The following is a 14,890-nucleotide window of genomic DNA, read 5'->3' as shown; positions in this document are numbered from 1 at the left end:
GAGTGGTTTATTGGAGATAAGAGTCTCACAGACTTTCTTGCCCAATCTGGCTTTGAACCATGATTCTCAGATCTCAGCCTCCTGAGTAGCTAGGATTCCAGGCGTGAGCCACCAATACCCAGCTTTTCAAATGTTTTAAGCATGATAAAACTCTCCAATGTTTTAAATGCTGTTTAACCTAAAGGTCCAAAACATACTTGCCAATTTCTTCAATGGAAGAAAACTCTTGTTGTAGATTCAGTTAGGTATAACTCTGTTAGTCAGACTTCAGGCTTAAGCATTGGCTGAGGTAACCCTAACCACATAATTTTTTGGATAAAGTATTTTACATGACATCAAAATATAGAATTTCAGCCAAGGATGTAGCTCAGTGATAGAGCAATGCCTAATATAATATAATCCTGGGTTCAATCCCTTTCACTACAAAAAAAAAAAAAAAACAGTTTCAAAGTTTCACAGTACATCTGTCAAAAATGGGAAAATAGCGGGATATAGATACTCAGGAGGCTGAGATCTGAGGATCACAGTTCAAAGCTAGCCTGGACAGGAAAATTTATGAGACTTTTATCTTCAATTAACCACCAACAAGCTGGAGGTGGCAATGTGGCTCAAGTACTAGAGTGTAAGCCTGGATCAAAAAAGCCAAGGAAGTGGTTAAGGCCCTGAGCTCAAAACCCAGCACACACACACACACACACACACACACACACACACACACACACACACACACTCTCTCTCTCTCTCTCTCTCTCTCTCTCTCTCTCTCTCTCTCTCTCTCTCTCTCTCTCTCTCTCTCTCTCAAAGGAAAATATCTAGTCTGGATCATAGTTTTTTAAAATTATAAAGTGGTACTGAAGGTATAATATTTGTAAACAGCTCGTAGTATTCACGCCATTCACTACTTCAAAGGGAATAATTTAGGAAAATGTTAAAATCAGATATAATTTATAGTTATAATCACAGATATTATACTTAGATCTAATAATTCTGCTTTTAAAAGTACTAAAGATCTGAGGATCACAGTTCAAAGCCAGTTTGGGCAGGAAAGTCCATGAGACTCTTATCTCCAATTAACTACCAACATAATCAGAAGTGGTGCTGTGGCTCAAGTGGTAGAGCACTAAAGCCTTGAGCAAAACAGCTCAGAGACAATGCTAAGGCCCTGAGTTCAAGCCACAGGACTGGCACAAATAAATCTACATATATTCTAAAGAAGGAACTAAATGAGACAAGGATTTGTAGAATGATTGTTATGCATCAATTTACCACCTCAATAAAAATGTACAATAATGCCTAGATTTATATATATATATGTATATATATATATACATATATAACCAGTTACTATGGTAAAAATAATGTAAACTAATAAATGACAAGAAAATAGAACATGATACATTGAAAATGCTTATTTGAAATATTCTTTAAAGTTATTATGATGTAAAAATTCATGTCGGGCACTGGTAGCTCATGCCTGTAAACCTAGCTACTCAGGAGGCAAGAGATCTGAGGATCGCAGTTCAAAGCCAGCCCAAGCAGGAAAGTCCATGAGACTCTTACCTCCAATTAACAATCAGAAAACTGCAAGTGGCACTGTGGCTCAAGTGGTAAAGGACTAGCCTTGAGCTGAAGAGCTGAGGGACCGCACCCAGGCCCAGAGTTCAAGCCCCACAACTGACAAAAAAAATTCATGTACACAATTGCTGTAGAGATGGTGAACATTATACTATATAGGCTTTTTTTCTTTATTAAAGGTGCTTATCACAATAAAAATAAACCAATGAAGCATAAAAATAATAAATGACAAGGAGAATAAGTAATAAGTTGGACTATACAAACACTTAAAATCTCTAAAAGCAAAACACAAACAACAAACTGGGTAAAATGCATATTGCAAACACTGCAGAGGAATAATCTCCTAAGCATTATAAAAAGCTCATGAACTGAATAAAATACTGAAAGTGTTCATTTAAAGGGTTTAAACAAAATGAACAGGGAAGAGGAAACTGCAAATGGTAATAACAGCCAAAAATTGTACAGTCTTCCTAGTAACAAAAATGGCAAATTAAAGCAAGAAGATAAACCATATTTTACCTAAATTAGTAAAGACGGAAATACGATAATACTTGGTGCTGACAAAAATCAGGTAAGAACATGTTTATATACACACATATGTGTAAATGAGGACTACAGAATATGATCCCTATAGTGATTTGAATCGTAATGCCTACTTACATCTTGAATCATTTTAGCCAGGTTGCTAGTGAGTGGTTTTGTTTTTGCTCTTGTTTTTGTGGGTGGGGGATGCTTGTGATTGTCTGTATTGCGATTTGAAATTAGTGCCTCTTTCTCTTGCTCAGCTTTTTCAATCTCAGTGTTAGTGCTCTATCACTTGATCCATGACTCCAGCTCTGGCTTTTGCTGGTTAATTATAGATAAAAATCTTTTAGGTTTGTCTACCTGTGCTGGCTTCCACCCTTGATCCTCAGATCTCAGTTTCCTGAATAGCTAGGATTGCAGGAATGAAGTACCAGCCTCGTTGCTTTTTAATTATTTTTTCATCTCATTTTTGTTTTTATTTTTTATATACCATTCACCAATTTTTAAGTCATCCTTATACAGAGACCATGCTAACCTCTATATTGGCCCAATTTCAGAATATGTGCTTCCAAAGCAAGCACAGTAATTGGTTTCCTTATTTAAATTTTAGGATTTTCCCCCTCCATTTCTCAGCAGCACTTGGGGAATGGGGGACCATATCTCTTGGGATCTAGCCTCTCAATGACATTTTTCACTTAAGTTTTATAATCCTATAAAAGCTGTTCAAAATTTTACCTATGTTCTAATTAATCACCTAATTTGACAGCTGTCAAGAATAACCTTTGATATCTGACTAAAAGTAATATAGTACTTATAGAGAAGATTAATTCTCTATAGGCTAATAATCTCTTCTACAAGAGACAAGCCAGCCTTCAAATAGTATTGGAAAAGTCAAAGTAGCTTCCTCTAATGATCTAGGGCATAGCACAGAGCTGGATAGAATAAAGTACTGTAACACAAAACTGAGAATTACAGGCTAACCTCTACCAGTAACAAATCAAAGGCAGCTTTGGAACAGGAACCTTCCTGTTTTACAATTTCTCTTCCAAAAACATCAGTTCTTAATCAACATTCTATTTAACTGCTACAGTTACCATGATATATAGTACAATAATAAAAAATAGCAATGAAAATCAGAATTTAGTATTCCATTATTTAGATAGAATTGGAAGAGTAATTAATAAGAAAATAAGACTAGCCGGGCACCGGTGGTTCATGCCTGTAATCCTAGCTACCCAGGAGGCTGAGATCTGAGGATTGCAGTTCAAAACCAACTCAGGCAGGAAAGTCTGTGAGACTCTTATCTCCAATAAACCACTAGAAAAACCGGAAGGGTGCTGGGGCTCAAGTGGTAGAGTGCTCACCTTGAGCTGAAGAGCTGAGGGACAGCGCCAAGGCCCGAGTTCAAGCCCCACGACCCACAAAAAAAGAAGGACAAAGAAAAAAAAAAGAAAGAAGGAAGAAGAAAAAAGGAGGAGGAAGAGGGAAGAGGAGGAGGAGGAGGAGGAGGAGGAGGAGGAGGAGGAGGAGGAGGAGGAGGAGGAGGAGGAGGAGGAAAGGGGTACCTCGCATTTTAGAAATTTCATCTAGAGGGACAAAGCTAAGCACTGATTTGGGTGTTTTGTTTCACATTGGTTTTTTTTTTGGGGGGGGTGGTCCGGTCGTGGGGCCTGAACTCTGGGCCTGGGCGCTGTCCCTCAGCTCTTCAGCTCAAGGCTAGTGCTCTACCACTTGAGCCACAGCGCCACTTCCGGCTTTTTTCTTATGTGGTGCTGAGGAATCAAACCCAGGGCCTCAAGCATGCAAGGCAAGTGCTCTACCACTGAGCCACCTTCCCAGCCCCTGTTTCACATTGTTAAATACAGAGCTTTAAGAACAGCAAGCTTGGCTGGGAAGGTGGCTCAGTGGTAGAGTGCTTGCCTCCTATGCATGAGGCCCTGGGTTTGATTCCTCAGCACCACATAAACAGAAAAAGACGAAGCGGCGCTGTGGCTCAAGTGGTTAAGCACTATTCTTAAACTGAAGAGCTGAGGGACATCGCCCAGGCTGAGTTCAAGCCCCACAAGACAAAAAAGAAAAGAAAAAAGAAAGAAAGAAAGAAAAAAAAAAAAAAGAACAGCAAGCTACCAGACTCATGCCTGAAATCCTATTTATTCAGGAGGCTGAGATAGATCTGAAAGTCAGAGTTCAAAGCCAGCCCAGGCAAAACAGTCTGTGAGACTCTTATCTTCAATTAATCACCAAAAAAACCAGGAGTGGAGCTGTGGCTCAAGAGGTAGAGGGACAGCACCCAGGATCTGAGTTCAAGCTCCGTGACAAAAAAAAAGAAAAAAAGACTAAAATAAAACTAAATTACTTTTTTTTTAATGTAACTAGACTTGGCAATAACTACACCTAAGAGTCAGCATATGCCTTAGAAGCCAGCTCAGAATGAATACTGCAAACATGCCTAGGACCTTGCTATGTAATAAAAAACCTAACAGATCCTACACTACAGCCAGTAAAGAGAAGAAGGCTTTCTCTGTGGAGTTGGGGAAGGTACTCAGCTACCACAATCAATAGGTACAAGGCACCACTGAACTATCAGAGGCTGAGGCCGGCTGTCGCTAATGCCTAAACTCAGTCATTTTCCTTTAATCTGTGCCTTCACCTCCAGAATTTTAGATAAAGAAATAAAAATTAACTTCTTCTGAGTCTCAGAAAAGGTAGGAAGAAAAAAAATCTAGTTGACATAATAAACATCTGAATATATAAATATATAATTATATTTCTATATATATATATAAAACATTTAATTAAGAAGCTGTACTTACCTTTACTTTTGCCTGAAAAACAAAACAAAATGTTTATTATAGTTTCTTATGTAATGCTCCCCTTTCATAAAAATGAAACTTTAATAATCACGAGTTTCAGTCCATCAGGTAATCTATAGAAATGGGAAGGGGAGAGACAACTCGACCTCCCAGTGATATGCACTGCACGGGATTTGACTCAATGATGTTATCTCCAGAAGCAGTTATTTCAATTCATGTAAGATTTAATATGGGCTAACAGGAAGGAAAAAGAGAACCCATCATCTGAGAATACTCTTAAATATCTTAGGGACTTGTGTTTACTTGGCTGGCAGAGCCTCTTTCCACATTTATTACCTAAAAGCTATATCATAATTCATGTTAGAGGTTTATGTTATTGCTTTGAAACCTCCAGACTGACACTGTAAGATTTAAACTTAGGAATAATTTCAAAGACTATAAAATTAGAATTATATATATATGTGTGTGTATATATATATATACATATATATATAAATAAAATGAAGCAGTTTGTATGCTGCTACTTATTTGCTATTGGAATAGTATGTTCCTTTTTCCATTTTTCTCCAAGGTCATTAGTATTTGATTATAAAATATATATGCATTGCAAATGCTTTTTTAAAAAGATGAACAGAATAAAGTTATCCATAACTCCCTCTGCTCCTAGATAGACACCATTTAGGTTTTAGTAAAATCCTTTTCCCTTGTATAAAAAATATATATATACTAGCCGGATGCTGGTGGCTCATGCCTGTAATCCTAGCTACTCAGGAGGCTGAGATCTGAGGATCAAGGTTCAAAGCCAGCCCAGGCAGAAAAGTCCATGAGACTCTTATCTCCAATAAACCACCAGAAAACCAGAACGGATGCTGTGGCTCAAGTGGTAGAGCACTCACCTTGAGCCGAAGAGCTGAGAGACAGTGCCCAGGCCCCAGAGTTCAAGCCCTACAACCGACAAAAAATGTGTGTGTGTGTGTGTGTGTGTGTGTGTGTGTGTGTGTGTGTGTGTCTATGTATATACATGTCTATGTATATACATATAAATATGTATATTTTATTGATACCTGCTACATTTCCTCAGTACACTGTTGATCACTGTTTATTTAAGTGAATTCACAGCAGGATTTTGTGTATGTGTGTTGTAGCTTGAAGTTAGGGCCTCCAGCTCTTGCTCAAGCTTCACTGTTCACTGCTGGTACTCTTTACACTTCAACCCCATCTCTAAATCTCTAATCTGGTATTCTGTTGGTTAATTGGAGGTAGTTTTGATAGATTTTTTTCTGCCTCAACAGGCTTCCAACCAAGATCTTCTCAGCCTCTTGAATAGCTAGGATTACAAATGTAGGTCACCAACACCCAGTAACAGCAATATTTATTGTGACTATATTCTACCATGTTTCTACACATCATTTAACCAGTTCCCTAATGATAAACATTCAAATTGTTTCCAATTATGTTTAAAGGAAGAGAGTGGTTTGTCAATCAAATAATAATGTAAGTTCCTAGTAAAAAAATCACTTATCTATGAATTTGCACTTCATCTGATACTAGATCAATAGCCTCCGCTGAGTTACCATGTATGATATGTGATGAGATAAAAATCCAAAAGTCTTGTTTAAAGATGATCTTTCTGGGGCTAGGAAGGTGGCTCAGTGGTAGAGTGCCTGCATGCATGAGGCCCTGGGTTCGATTCCTCAGCACCACATAAGCAGAAAAAGCCAGAAGTGGCACTGTGGCTCAAATGGTAGAACACTTGCCTTGAGCTGAAGAGCTGAGGGACAGTACCCAGGCCCAGAGTTCAGGCCCCACTACCAATAACAACAACAACAAAAAAAACGATGATCTTTCTTGCTGGGTATAGTGGCTCATACCACGATCATGTTCCAAGACCAGTCTGGGGCTATAGTCAGAAGAGCCAATCTCAATCTTTTTTTTTTTTTATGGACATGGAATTGCATACCTGTCATCCTAGTAACCCCAGGAAAGAAAAATAGGAAAATCATGGTCCAAGCCAGCCGGGGCATAAAGCATTTAATAAAGTAAAACTAAGATCTTATCTGAAAAATAAGTGAAGCATAAAAGGGATAATGTGTACTGATAAAATGGTTGATGTGCTTTTAGCAAATGTGTAAGGTTTTCATCTTTAATATTTACTTGAAAAGATGATCTCATACAATCAATAAAATGATGGGAATACATCATGCCAGCTAAATGCTGGCAAACTTATCTTTTTTAGATTAGGAAAGAAAGAACTTTTTTTTTTTCTTTTTTGGCAATGCTAGGGTTTGAATTCAGCAGTCACACAGGACAATGGATTTTAGGCCTCAGCATGCCATTTGTCTTGCTTTCCTCTTTTTCTTCCCTTTAACTGAAGTTCACTGATAAACAATTCAGCAGTGCAAATAAACAACTCACCTTGACTGGCAGCCAAAGGATTTAAGGGCCTTTTAATTGTCTGTGGCCTAAGAACAAAGACACTGGGTTATAATTTTAACTTCCCTAAGGCAGTCCTCAAGCTAACAATATAAACCAATTTGTAGACCAAGTAAAATAATGGGAATAAACTTCAATATTATACAATCACAGCATCCTTTATAAAATCTAGCAGATGGATGATGGTATCACCTTCAAATACATTATGTGCAATTCTGTTTACAATACATACTTCTGTTCTGAAGTAAGTGAATCATAAATTTGTGGGCATTTGGAGAAATATTATTCAAAGTAATAACACAAACTGGGCACCAGTGACTCACACATGTAACTAGCTTCTCAGGAGGCTGAGATCTGAGGATCACCATTCAAAGCCAACTCCCGGAAGAAAGTCTGTGAAACTCTATCTACAATCAATCACCAATGAAGCCAGAAGTAGAGCTGTGGCTCAATTTGGTAGAGTGCTAGCCTTGAACAAAATAGCTCAGGGACAGTACATAGTAGGCCAAGAGTACCCAGAACTAGCACCAAAAATAAATAAATAAAAGTCATCAACACAAGGAAAACAAAATTGTAAACTGTAAGACACGTCATTTCTAAAACTTATGTCATATAACTTTCTGAACTATAAATATATATATCTATAATTCACTCATTTGATTTAAAAAACCAAGAATATTTTATAAAGCTTAAGTATGTTATCAATCACATTACAATTATTTAAGTATCTCCAAAAGTCACTTAATGATTATCAAATTGTTTTACTGAGATTATGAAATATTTAAGTTTCTCAAATTCCTTTAGAGAAATTACTGGCTGTAACTTGTTGTAGTGGTAATAATTCCTGATGTTTCCTCATTATAGTAGCCATCAGGGTATCTCCTCATCACTTCTTCAGATGAGGGCAGAAAAAGTTTTAGTCAAGCACTTCTCCAAGTGACCAATGATTTTATAGATCATATTTATGTGTAGATACATTTGTGTATGGTACAAAGTACTCTCCTAATAGAAGGACAAATAAAAATACCCAATACAAGCACTAAAATTAAACAGTGGAAAAATTGAGAGTAGAATATTTCTCACTTGGATAACAAATGCATGAGTTTGCCCTCTGGATATCAAGCTTGTTACAATTCACATACAAGATGGTATTACTTGTTTGTTTTGGTTAGTACTAGGGTTTGAACTCAAGAGCTTCACAATAGCTAGACAGGAGACAGGTGCTCTGCTCGTGAATGATGCCTCAGCTCCATTTTGCACTGGGTACTGTTGTGTGTGTGTGCTGGTCCTGGGGCTGGAACTCATGACCTAGATGCTATTTCTGAGTCTTGTTCAAAGCTAGTAACCTACCACTTGAGCCAAACATCCACTTCTGGCTTTTTCTTTTTCTCTTTTTGGTCAGTCATCTGTCTTGAACTCACCTGAGCCCTATCCCTGAGCTTTTTTTCATTCAAGGCTAGCATTCTACCACTTTGAGCACCCTTTCCAGTTTTCTGGTAATTAACTGAGGGTAAGAGTTTACAAGGACTTTTCAGCCAGGGCTGGCTTCAAATCATGATCCTCTGGACCTTAACCTCTTCAGTAGCCAGTATTACAGGTGTGAGCCACTGGTATTTGAGTCACCTCTGGCTTTTTCTGAGTAATGAATTGGAGATAAAGAGTCTTAATGACTTTTCTGCCTGGGCTGGCTTCTACACAATCTTCAGATCTCAGCCCCCTGCGTAGCTAGGATTACAGGCCTAAACTACAGGCCTAAACCGTCAGCATTTGGCATTGCAATGGTTACTTTTGAGATAGCCTTGCTTCCCACCCTGAACTAAGATCTACCTGTTTTAGGATTCTTATCATAGCTAAGGTAATAAAGAGGCACATGCCACCACACCCAGCTTCTTTTTGTTGTGCTGGAATCTTACAAATTCTTCTGCCTGGGCTGATCTGTACTGTGATCCACAATATGTAAGCTTCCCTGCAGCTGGTACAACAGGCACATGCCACTACACCCAGGTACTAAGTTGAGAAAAGACTGGCCTTGAGCAGTGATCCTCCTGATCCCAGCCTTTCACATAGCTAGGATTACTTGTGTAAACCATGGCACCAAACAAATGAAAGGGCTTTTTTGAAAAGGAAAAAAAAGGGCTGGGAAAGTGGCTCAGTGGTAGAACGCTTGCCTTGCATGCATGAGGCCCTGGGTTCGATTCCTCAGCACCACATAAGCAAAAAGTAAAAAAAAAAAAAAAAAAAAAGAAAAGGAAAAAAAAAAAGCCAGAAGTTTAATACGCAGCTAAAGAGCTTTTTTAATCCCAAAATAAATATGCATTCATTTTCTTATTAGTAAGTGTATTATTTTAATGTTCATCACTTAAATTTCAAAAGTTGCACAATTTGAGATATTTTGAGAAAAAGCTATGTAAGCCATCTTTCAAAATATAAGACCTCATACATCATTTATATTGCTGGAAATATGATGGGAATCAGGATATTAAGAAGGAAATGACTATAAAACTATGAATGCTGTCTAGACTGTTTGCAACATTAAAAACAAGCAAAAAAAAAAAACTTTCAACTCTTGTCAGTAAGCCAAACTTTCCTAACCATCAAGAAAATTTAAATGATACATACAGAAGTAAGTTAGTAATAAAAACTTTTCACTTTCCAAACTAAAGAAATTTTTCATTCAATACAAAGTCTTGCCAGATGCTGGTGGCTCATATCTAGAACCTTAAATTCTGAGGATGCTGAGATCACAAGATTTCAGTTTGAAAAGTCTATGAGATTCTTATCTCCAATTAAACACCACCAAAAAAAAAAAAAAAAAAGCCAGAAGTAGAGTTGTAGTTCAAGTGGTAGAGTACCAGCTTTGAGCAAAAAAAAAAAAAAAAAAACTAAACTAAACTAAAGGACAGGCTGAGGCCCTGTGTTCAAGCCATTCAGATTCAGCACAAATGACAGGGTTTTTTTTTGTTTGTGTCTACTCCCCCCGCCCCCTTCCCGCCAGTCCTGGTCAAGTTCCCCCCGCCCCCTTCCCGCCAGTCCTGGTCCTGGGACTTGAACTCAGGACCTGAGTGCTGTCCCTAACTAAGCCTCTTTATGTTCAAGGCAAATGCTCTACCACTTGAACCACAGCGCCACTTCCAGCTTTTTCTGAGTCGTTTATTGGAGATAAGAGTCTCTAAGATTTTCTTTCCCAGGCTGCTTCAAACCACGATAGATCTCAACTTCCAGAGTAGCTATGATTACATGTGTGAGCTACCAGCACCTGGCTCAAGTCTGGTATTTTATTGGTGTATACATAATAGCAATCTCATGTCTATAGGTGACTTATAAAAAGTAGAATGTGGGGCTGGGAAGGTGGCTCAGTGGTAGAGTGCTTGCCTTGCATGCATGAGGCCCTGGGTTCGATTCCTCAGCACTACATAAGCAGAAAAAGCCAAAGGTGGTGCTATGGCTCAAGTGGTAGAGCACTAGCCTTGAGCTGAAGAGCTGAGAGACAGCGCCCAGGCCCAGAGTTCAGGTACCACGACCGACCAAAAACAAAAAAGTATAATGTGTTAACTCTACATTTGAGAAGTGCAAAGATTTTTCCAGATTGCCTTTGCTTTCTGAGAGCTCACTCTCTCTCTCTCACACACACACTACCCTTTTTTCCCATAAACTAATTAGCACATTGTTTAGAGTCTCTAGGATTACAAATGAAGAACTTGAAACATTTCTCAGTCTCCCAGTAGTCACCCTGACCTCTTCCATGATAATTGTTAAGAGTACAGAGTGAGCAAGGCGCTGGTGGCTCAAACCTGCATATGTGTAATCCTAGCTACTCAGGAAACAGATCTGAGGATGGAGGTTGAAAGCCAGCCTGGGCAGAACACTCCATGAAACTCTTATCTCCAAATAACCACAAGCCCACATACTGGCACAACACCCCCCCCCAAAAAAAGTACAGAGTGACTTTTTCTACTTATTACATCTTTAACATTGAACAAATTGCTTAACCTCTCTAAATGTCAGATAGATTCTCCATCTGTAAAACAGAGAGAACTGTAACAGGATTATTGTATGAATTAGGAAAGAAAATGTAATACATGTAACACAGGGCTAGCATAGTATTAAGTCTCCAAATGAAATCTTGTAATTGTTCTTAGAAATGAAATTAAAGTAAGTAAAGAGAGTAGAAAGCACCATAAAGAGAATCAAAAGTATCTGGCCCTGCCGGGTGCCGGTGGCTCACGCCTGTAATCCTAGCTACTCAGGAGGCTGAGATCTGAGGATCATGGTTCAAAGCCAGCTCGGGCAGGAGAGACCGTGAGACTCCTATCTCCAATAAACCACCAGAAAACCGGAAGTGGCGCTGTAGCTCAAGTGGTAGAGCGCTAGCCTTGAGCTGAAGAGCTGAGGGATAGCGCCCAGGCCCAGAGTTCAAGCCCCACGACCGACAAAAAAACAAAACAGAACAAAAAAAGTATCTGGCCCTATATCCTGCCAATAACTATAAGCTCTTGCCATTGAAGTAAAGCTCCCTGCCTCTAGTTACATCATCTATAAACTGGGATTCTGCTATCTATTCTAGAACATTTATTTAGCACCCACAATATTCCCATAAAGGTCTAGCTCTACTCTAAGTTTTTTGAGGAAGAAATGCATATTGAAACTCATGCCAATATGTTTTCCCAGAAGGGAACTGGATTACTAAATTGATAAGTTTCTATGTGCAAAAACATCTTGCAACAATGTATACCTAATTGGAAACTTTAAATTTCCTATTGTGATTTTGTTTGTCTATAAGGACAAAGTACCACCTACTACAGAATATCTAAAAGAAAGCAATACATACTTAAAACAATTTTCTTCATAGATGACATTCCATATCTTCCAAGCATCTGGTCCCTTGTAACCCGTGTAGCGCTCAGGATTGAGGAGCAAATCTACATATTCAGCATCAGGGGACTGTATGTCTATAAAATAAAATGTGGCATGAATCTTTCTTACTTTCATTTACCTAGAACTACAAGTAAACAAGGCTATATGTCATTGATTTTTAAGTCACCACAATGAAGCAACAGATGAAGCATTTTAAACCAATTTGGGGAGGGGGGGGTTCTGGGGTTTGAACTCAGGGACTTGAATCCCTAACTTTAACTTTTCTGAAAAAAAGGAAAAGAGAGAAATAAACTGTACAGACTGATCACAAAAGAATCCTGATTTTAGAAATAGGAAAAGGAAAATAAGAAGCCTGTAATTCAATTCTCATAAGTGACCTTACAACGATACAACATATATTTCCCTCCCCACATGAATACAGCCCTTCATCAGTAACTGAGATAACTAACAAACCAATATTATGTACTACTTGTTACCCAACACTTTCATCTTAGATGAACAGTATAAAGATCTTTTACCAAACTGTCCTGAAGATACAGTACCATCTCACAACTGTAATCCTTGCTACACAGGAGTCTGAGATCTGAGGATCATGGTTCAAAGCCAGCCCAGGCAAGAAAGTCCATGAAATTCTTGTCTCCAATAAACCTCCCCAAAACCAGAAGTGGAGCTGTGGGTCAAAGTGGTAGAGTGCTAGCCCTGAGCATAAAAGCTCAAGGACAGGGCCAAGGCCCTGAATTAAAGCCCTAAGACTAAAAACAACAACAACAACAAAAAGATACAGTACCAATTACATAAAAGCTACTGGCATATAATTTTTGTGCTATCATTATGTATAAAAGGGGAAACTAGAAGGCAACCTAAATGCACAACTTAGTAGAGTAATTAGAAGCATGGGCACTAGAAGCAGAGTCCTTGGGCTGCATGCAGGTCCTGCTACCTATTCATAATTTTTCTGTTAAAACTTTAAAACAAAACAAAAAAATAGCCCCTAGTGCCCTCCAGTGGCTCTGGAGAATTATTTTATCATTACAATAATATCTTATGTATCTACATTTGATAATAGGAACAAATAAATGATGAGGAAGTGGCAAAAGTAGCCTCAAAGGAATCAAAGGAGATAAACAACTCTGAGGATAAAGGCACTCAGTCTCTAGGAGAGACCAGGATTATACAGCTCAGTGGTACAACACTTGCCTATCACATATGAGGCTCTGGGTTTGATCCTAAGCACTTAAAAAAACAATTCCATCATGCTCTCAACAGAATTTACTTTTTATTATGAAGGAACAAAGACCAAAAAAAAAACTGAACTTAGATATTTTTATTCCAAGCCACATGGCATTAGAAACATAAATTAGAAAAGATGCTTCTACAAACAGCACAGTGACAGCATCTAAAAAATAACTACGCCTAATGCAGAAGCGGCAACTAAAATATCTAGCAAAAGTCAATAGCTAGGCTGCCTTTGTGGTTCACCCGTCATCCCAGCTAATAGGGAGGCTGAGATTGGGAGGATTTAGTATGAGGCCAGCCTGGGCAGAAAAGTCTGAGAAATTTCATCTCAGTGAAAATAAACCAGTGTAGACCTGTGTACACCTGTACAGTGATAGACACCTGTCACACGATCTCACAGGAAGCCTGAAACAGGCTTCAGGTCTGAGCTCATGCAGAAAGTGAGGTCCTATCTCAAAAACAATGAGTATAAGCCGGGCGCTGGTGGCTCACGCCTGTAATCCTAGCTACTCAGGAGGCTGAGATCTGAGGATCGCGGTTCAAAGCCAGCCCGGGCAGGAAAGTCTGTGAGACTCTTATCTCCAATAAACCACCAGAAAACTGGAAGTGGCGCTGTAGCTCAAGTGGTAGAGCGCTCGCCTTGAGCTGAAGAGCTGAGGGACAGCGCCCAGGCCCAGAGTTCAAGCCCCACGACCGACAAAAAAAAAAAAAAAAAACAATGAGTACAAAAATTAAGGGGATGGGTCCGCTGAGAGAGATGGGGAGAATATGGAAGAGGTGACATTGATCATAAACTGACCTATTAAGTTGTAGCCATTTGTACAACCACTTAAAGATAATAAAAATACAAGTTTTAAAAAGTATTAAGTGCAGTGACTCATATGTAGAACCTGCCTACCATGTACGAAGCCCTGAGTTTAAAAAAAAAACAAACATAAAAACAATATTAATGAAATCATCTACTTTAGGGATAATTATTCATTCCAACTAATAGTAAAGGAAGCAAATGTCACAATGCAGAAAATGTATAATTCATCTTTTAAACTCCCATTTCTAAAGCATATCAATAATGTCCAGTATCCAGTACTCCAAAACACAAAACTAACCAAGAAATGATTGACATTTTTAACATTCTACCAAATTAGACATAAATATTTGCTATCTTATCATTTTAATTATGTCAGTTTATCTCTTAAACTTAAAAAAAGTGTTACTAGATCCATTTATTACCACATGACAAAAGCTCAAATTTCTAATTAAGACTTATAAAATACCTTCTACATATTACCTGCCACTATGTACATTACTTATTCCTTATGCTATACTTTTTTAACTATATCTCCTCTTTTAACTGAGCATACGACTCACTAAACAATTATTTACTCTCAGTTCATGCTACCCAAAAGAAAACTCTAAGTATAACTATATTTTTC

General features: G+C 38.3%; 1 protein-coding gene and 1 non-coding gene across 2 annotated transcripts in view; both read right to left on the bottom strand.

The window, feature by feature from the left end:
• The window catches only part of Ero1a (endoplasmic reticulum oxidoreductase 1 alpha), a 45,892-nt gene that overhangs the window by 12,344 nt on the left and 18,658 nt on the right, over positions 1-14,890 (bottom strand). Inside the window, exons 7-9 of the mRNA XM_070033258.1 lie at positions 12,175-12,295; positions 7,329-7,375; positions 4,914-4,925 (exon numbers count right to left, since the gene is read on the bottom strand). Of these exons, the coding sequence (XP_069889359.1) occupies positions 4,914-4,925; positions 7,329-7,375; positions 12,175-12,295 (180 nt within the window). The remainder of the gene's footprint in view (positions 1-4,913; positions 4,926-7,328; positions 7,376-12,174; positions 12,296-14,890) is intronic.
• On the bottom strand, positions 2,578-2,681 carry LOC138835023 (U6 spliceosomal RNA). Its single transcript, XR_011374362.1, has one exon. It is a non-coding gene; the product is annotated as a U6 spliceosomal RNA (small nuclear RNA).

The sequence above is a fragment of the Dipodomys merriami genome, unplaced genomic scaffold (genome assembly GCF_024711535.1).
Source record: "Dipodomys merriami isolate MVZ:Mamm:240054 unplaced genomic scaffold, mDipMer1.0.p SCAF_1, whole genome shotgun sequence".
Taxonomy (NCBI): domain Eukaryota; kingdom Metazoa; phylum Chordata; class Mammalia; order Rodentia; family Heteromyidae; genus Dipodomys; species Dipodomys merriami.
The sequence above is the reverse complement of the archived record's forward strand: the minus strand, read 5'-3'. Positions and strand labels throughout refer to the sequence as shown.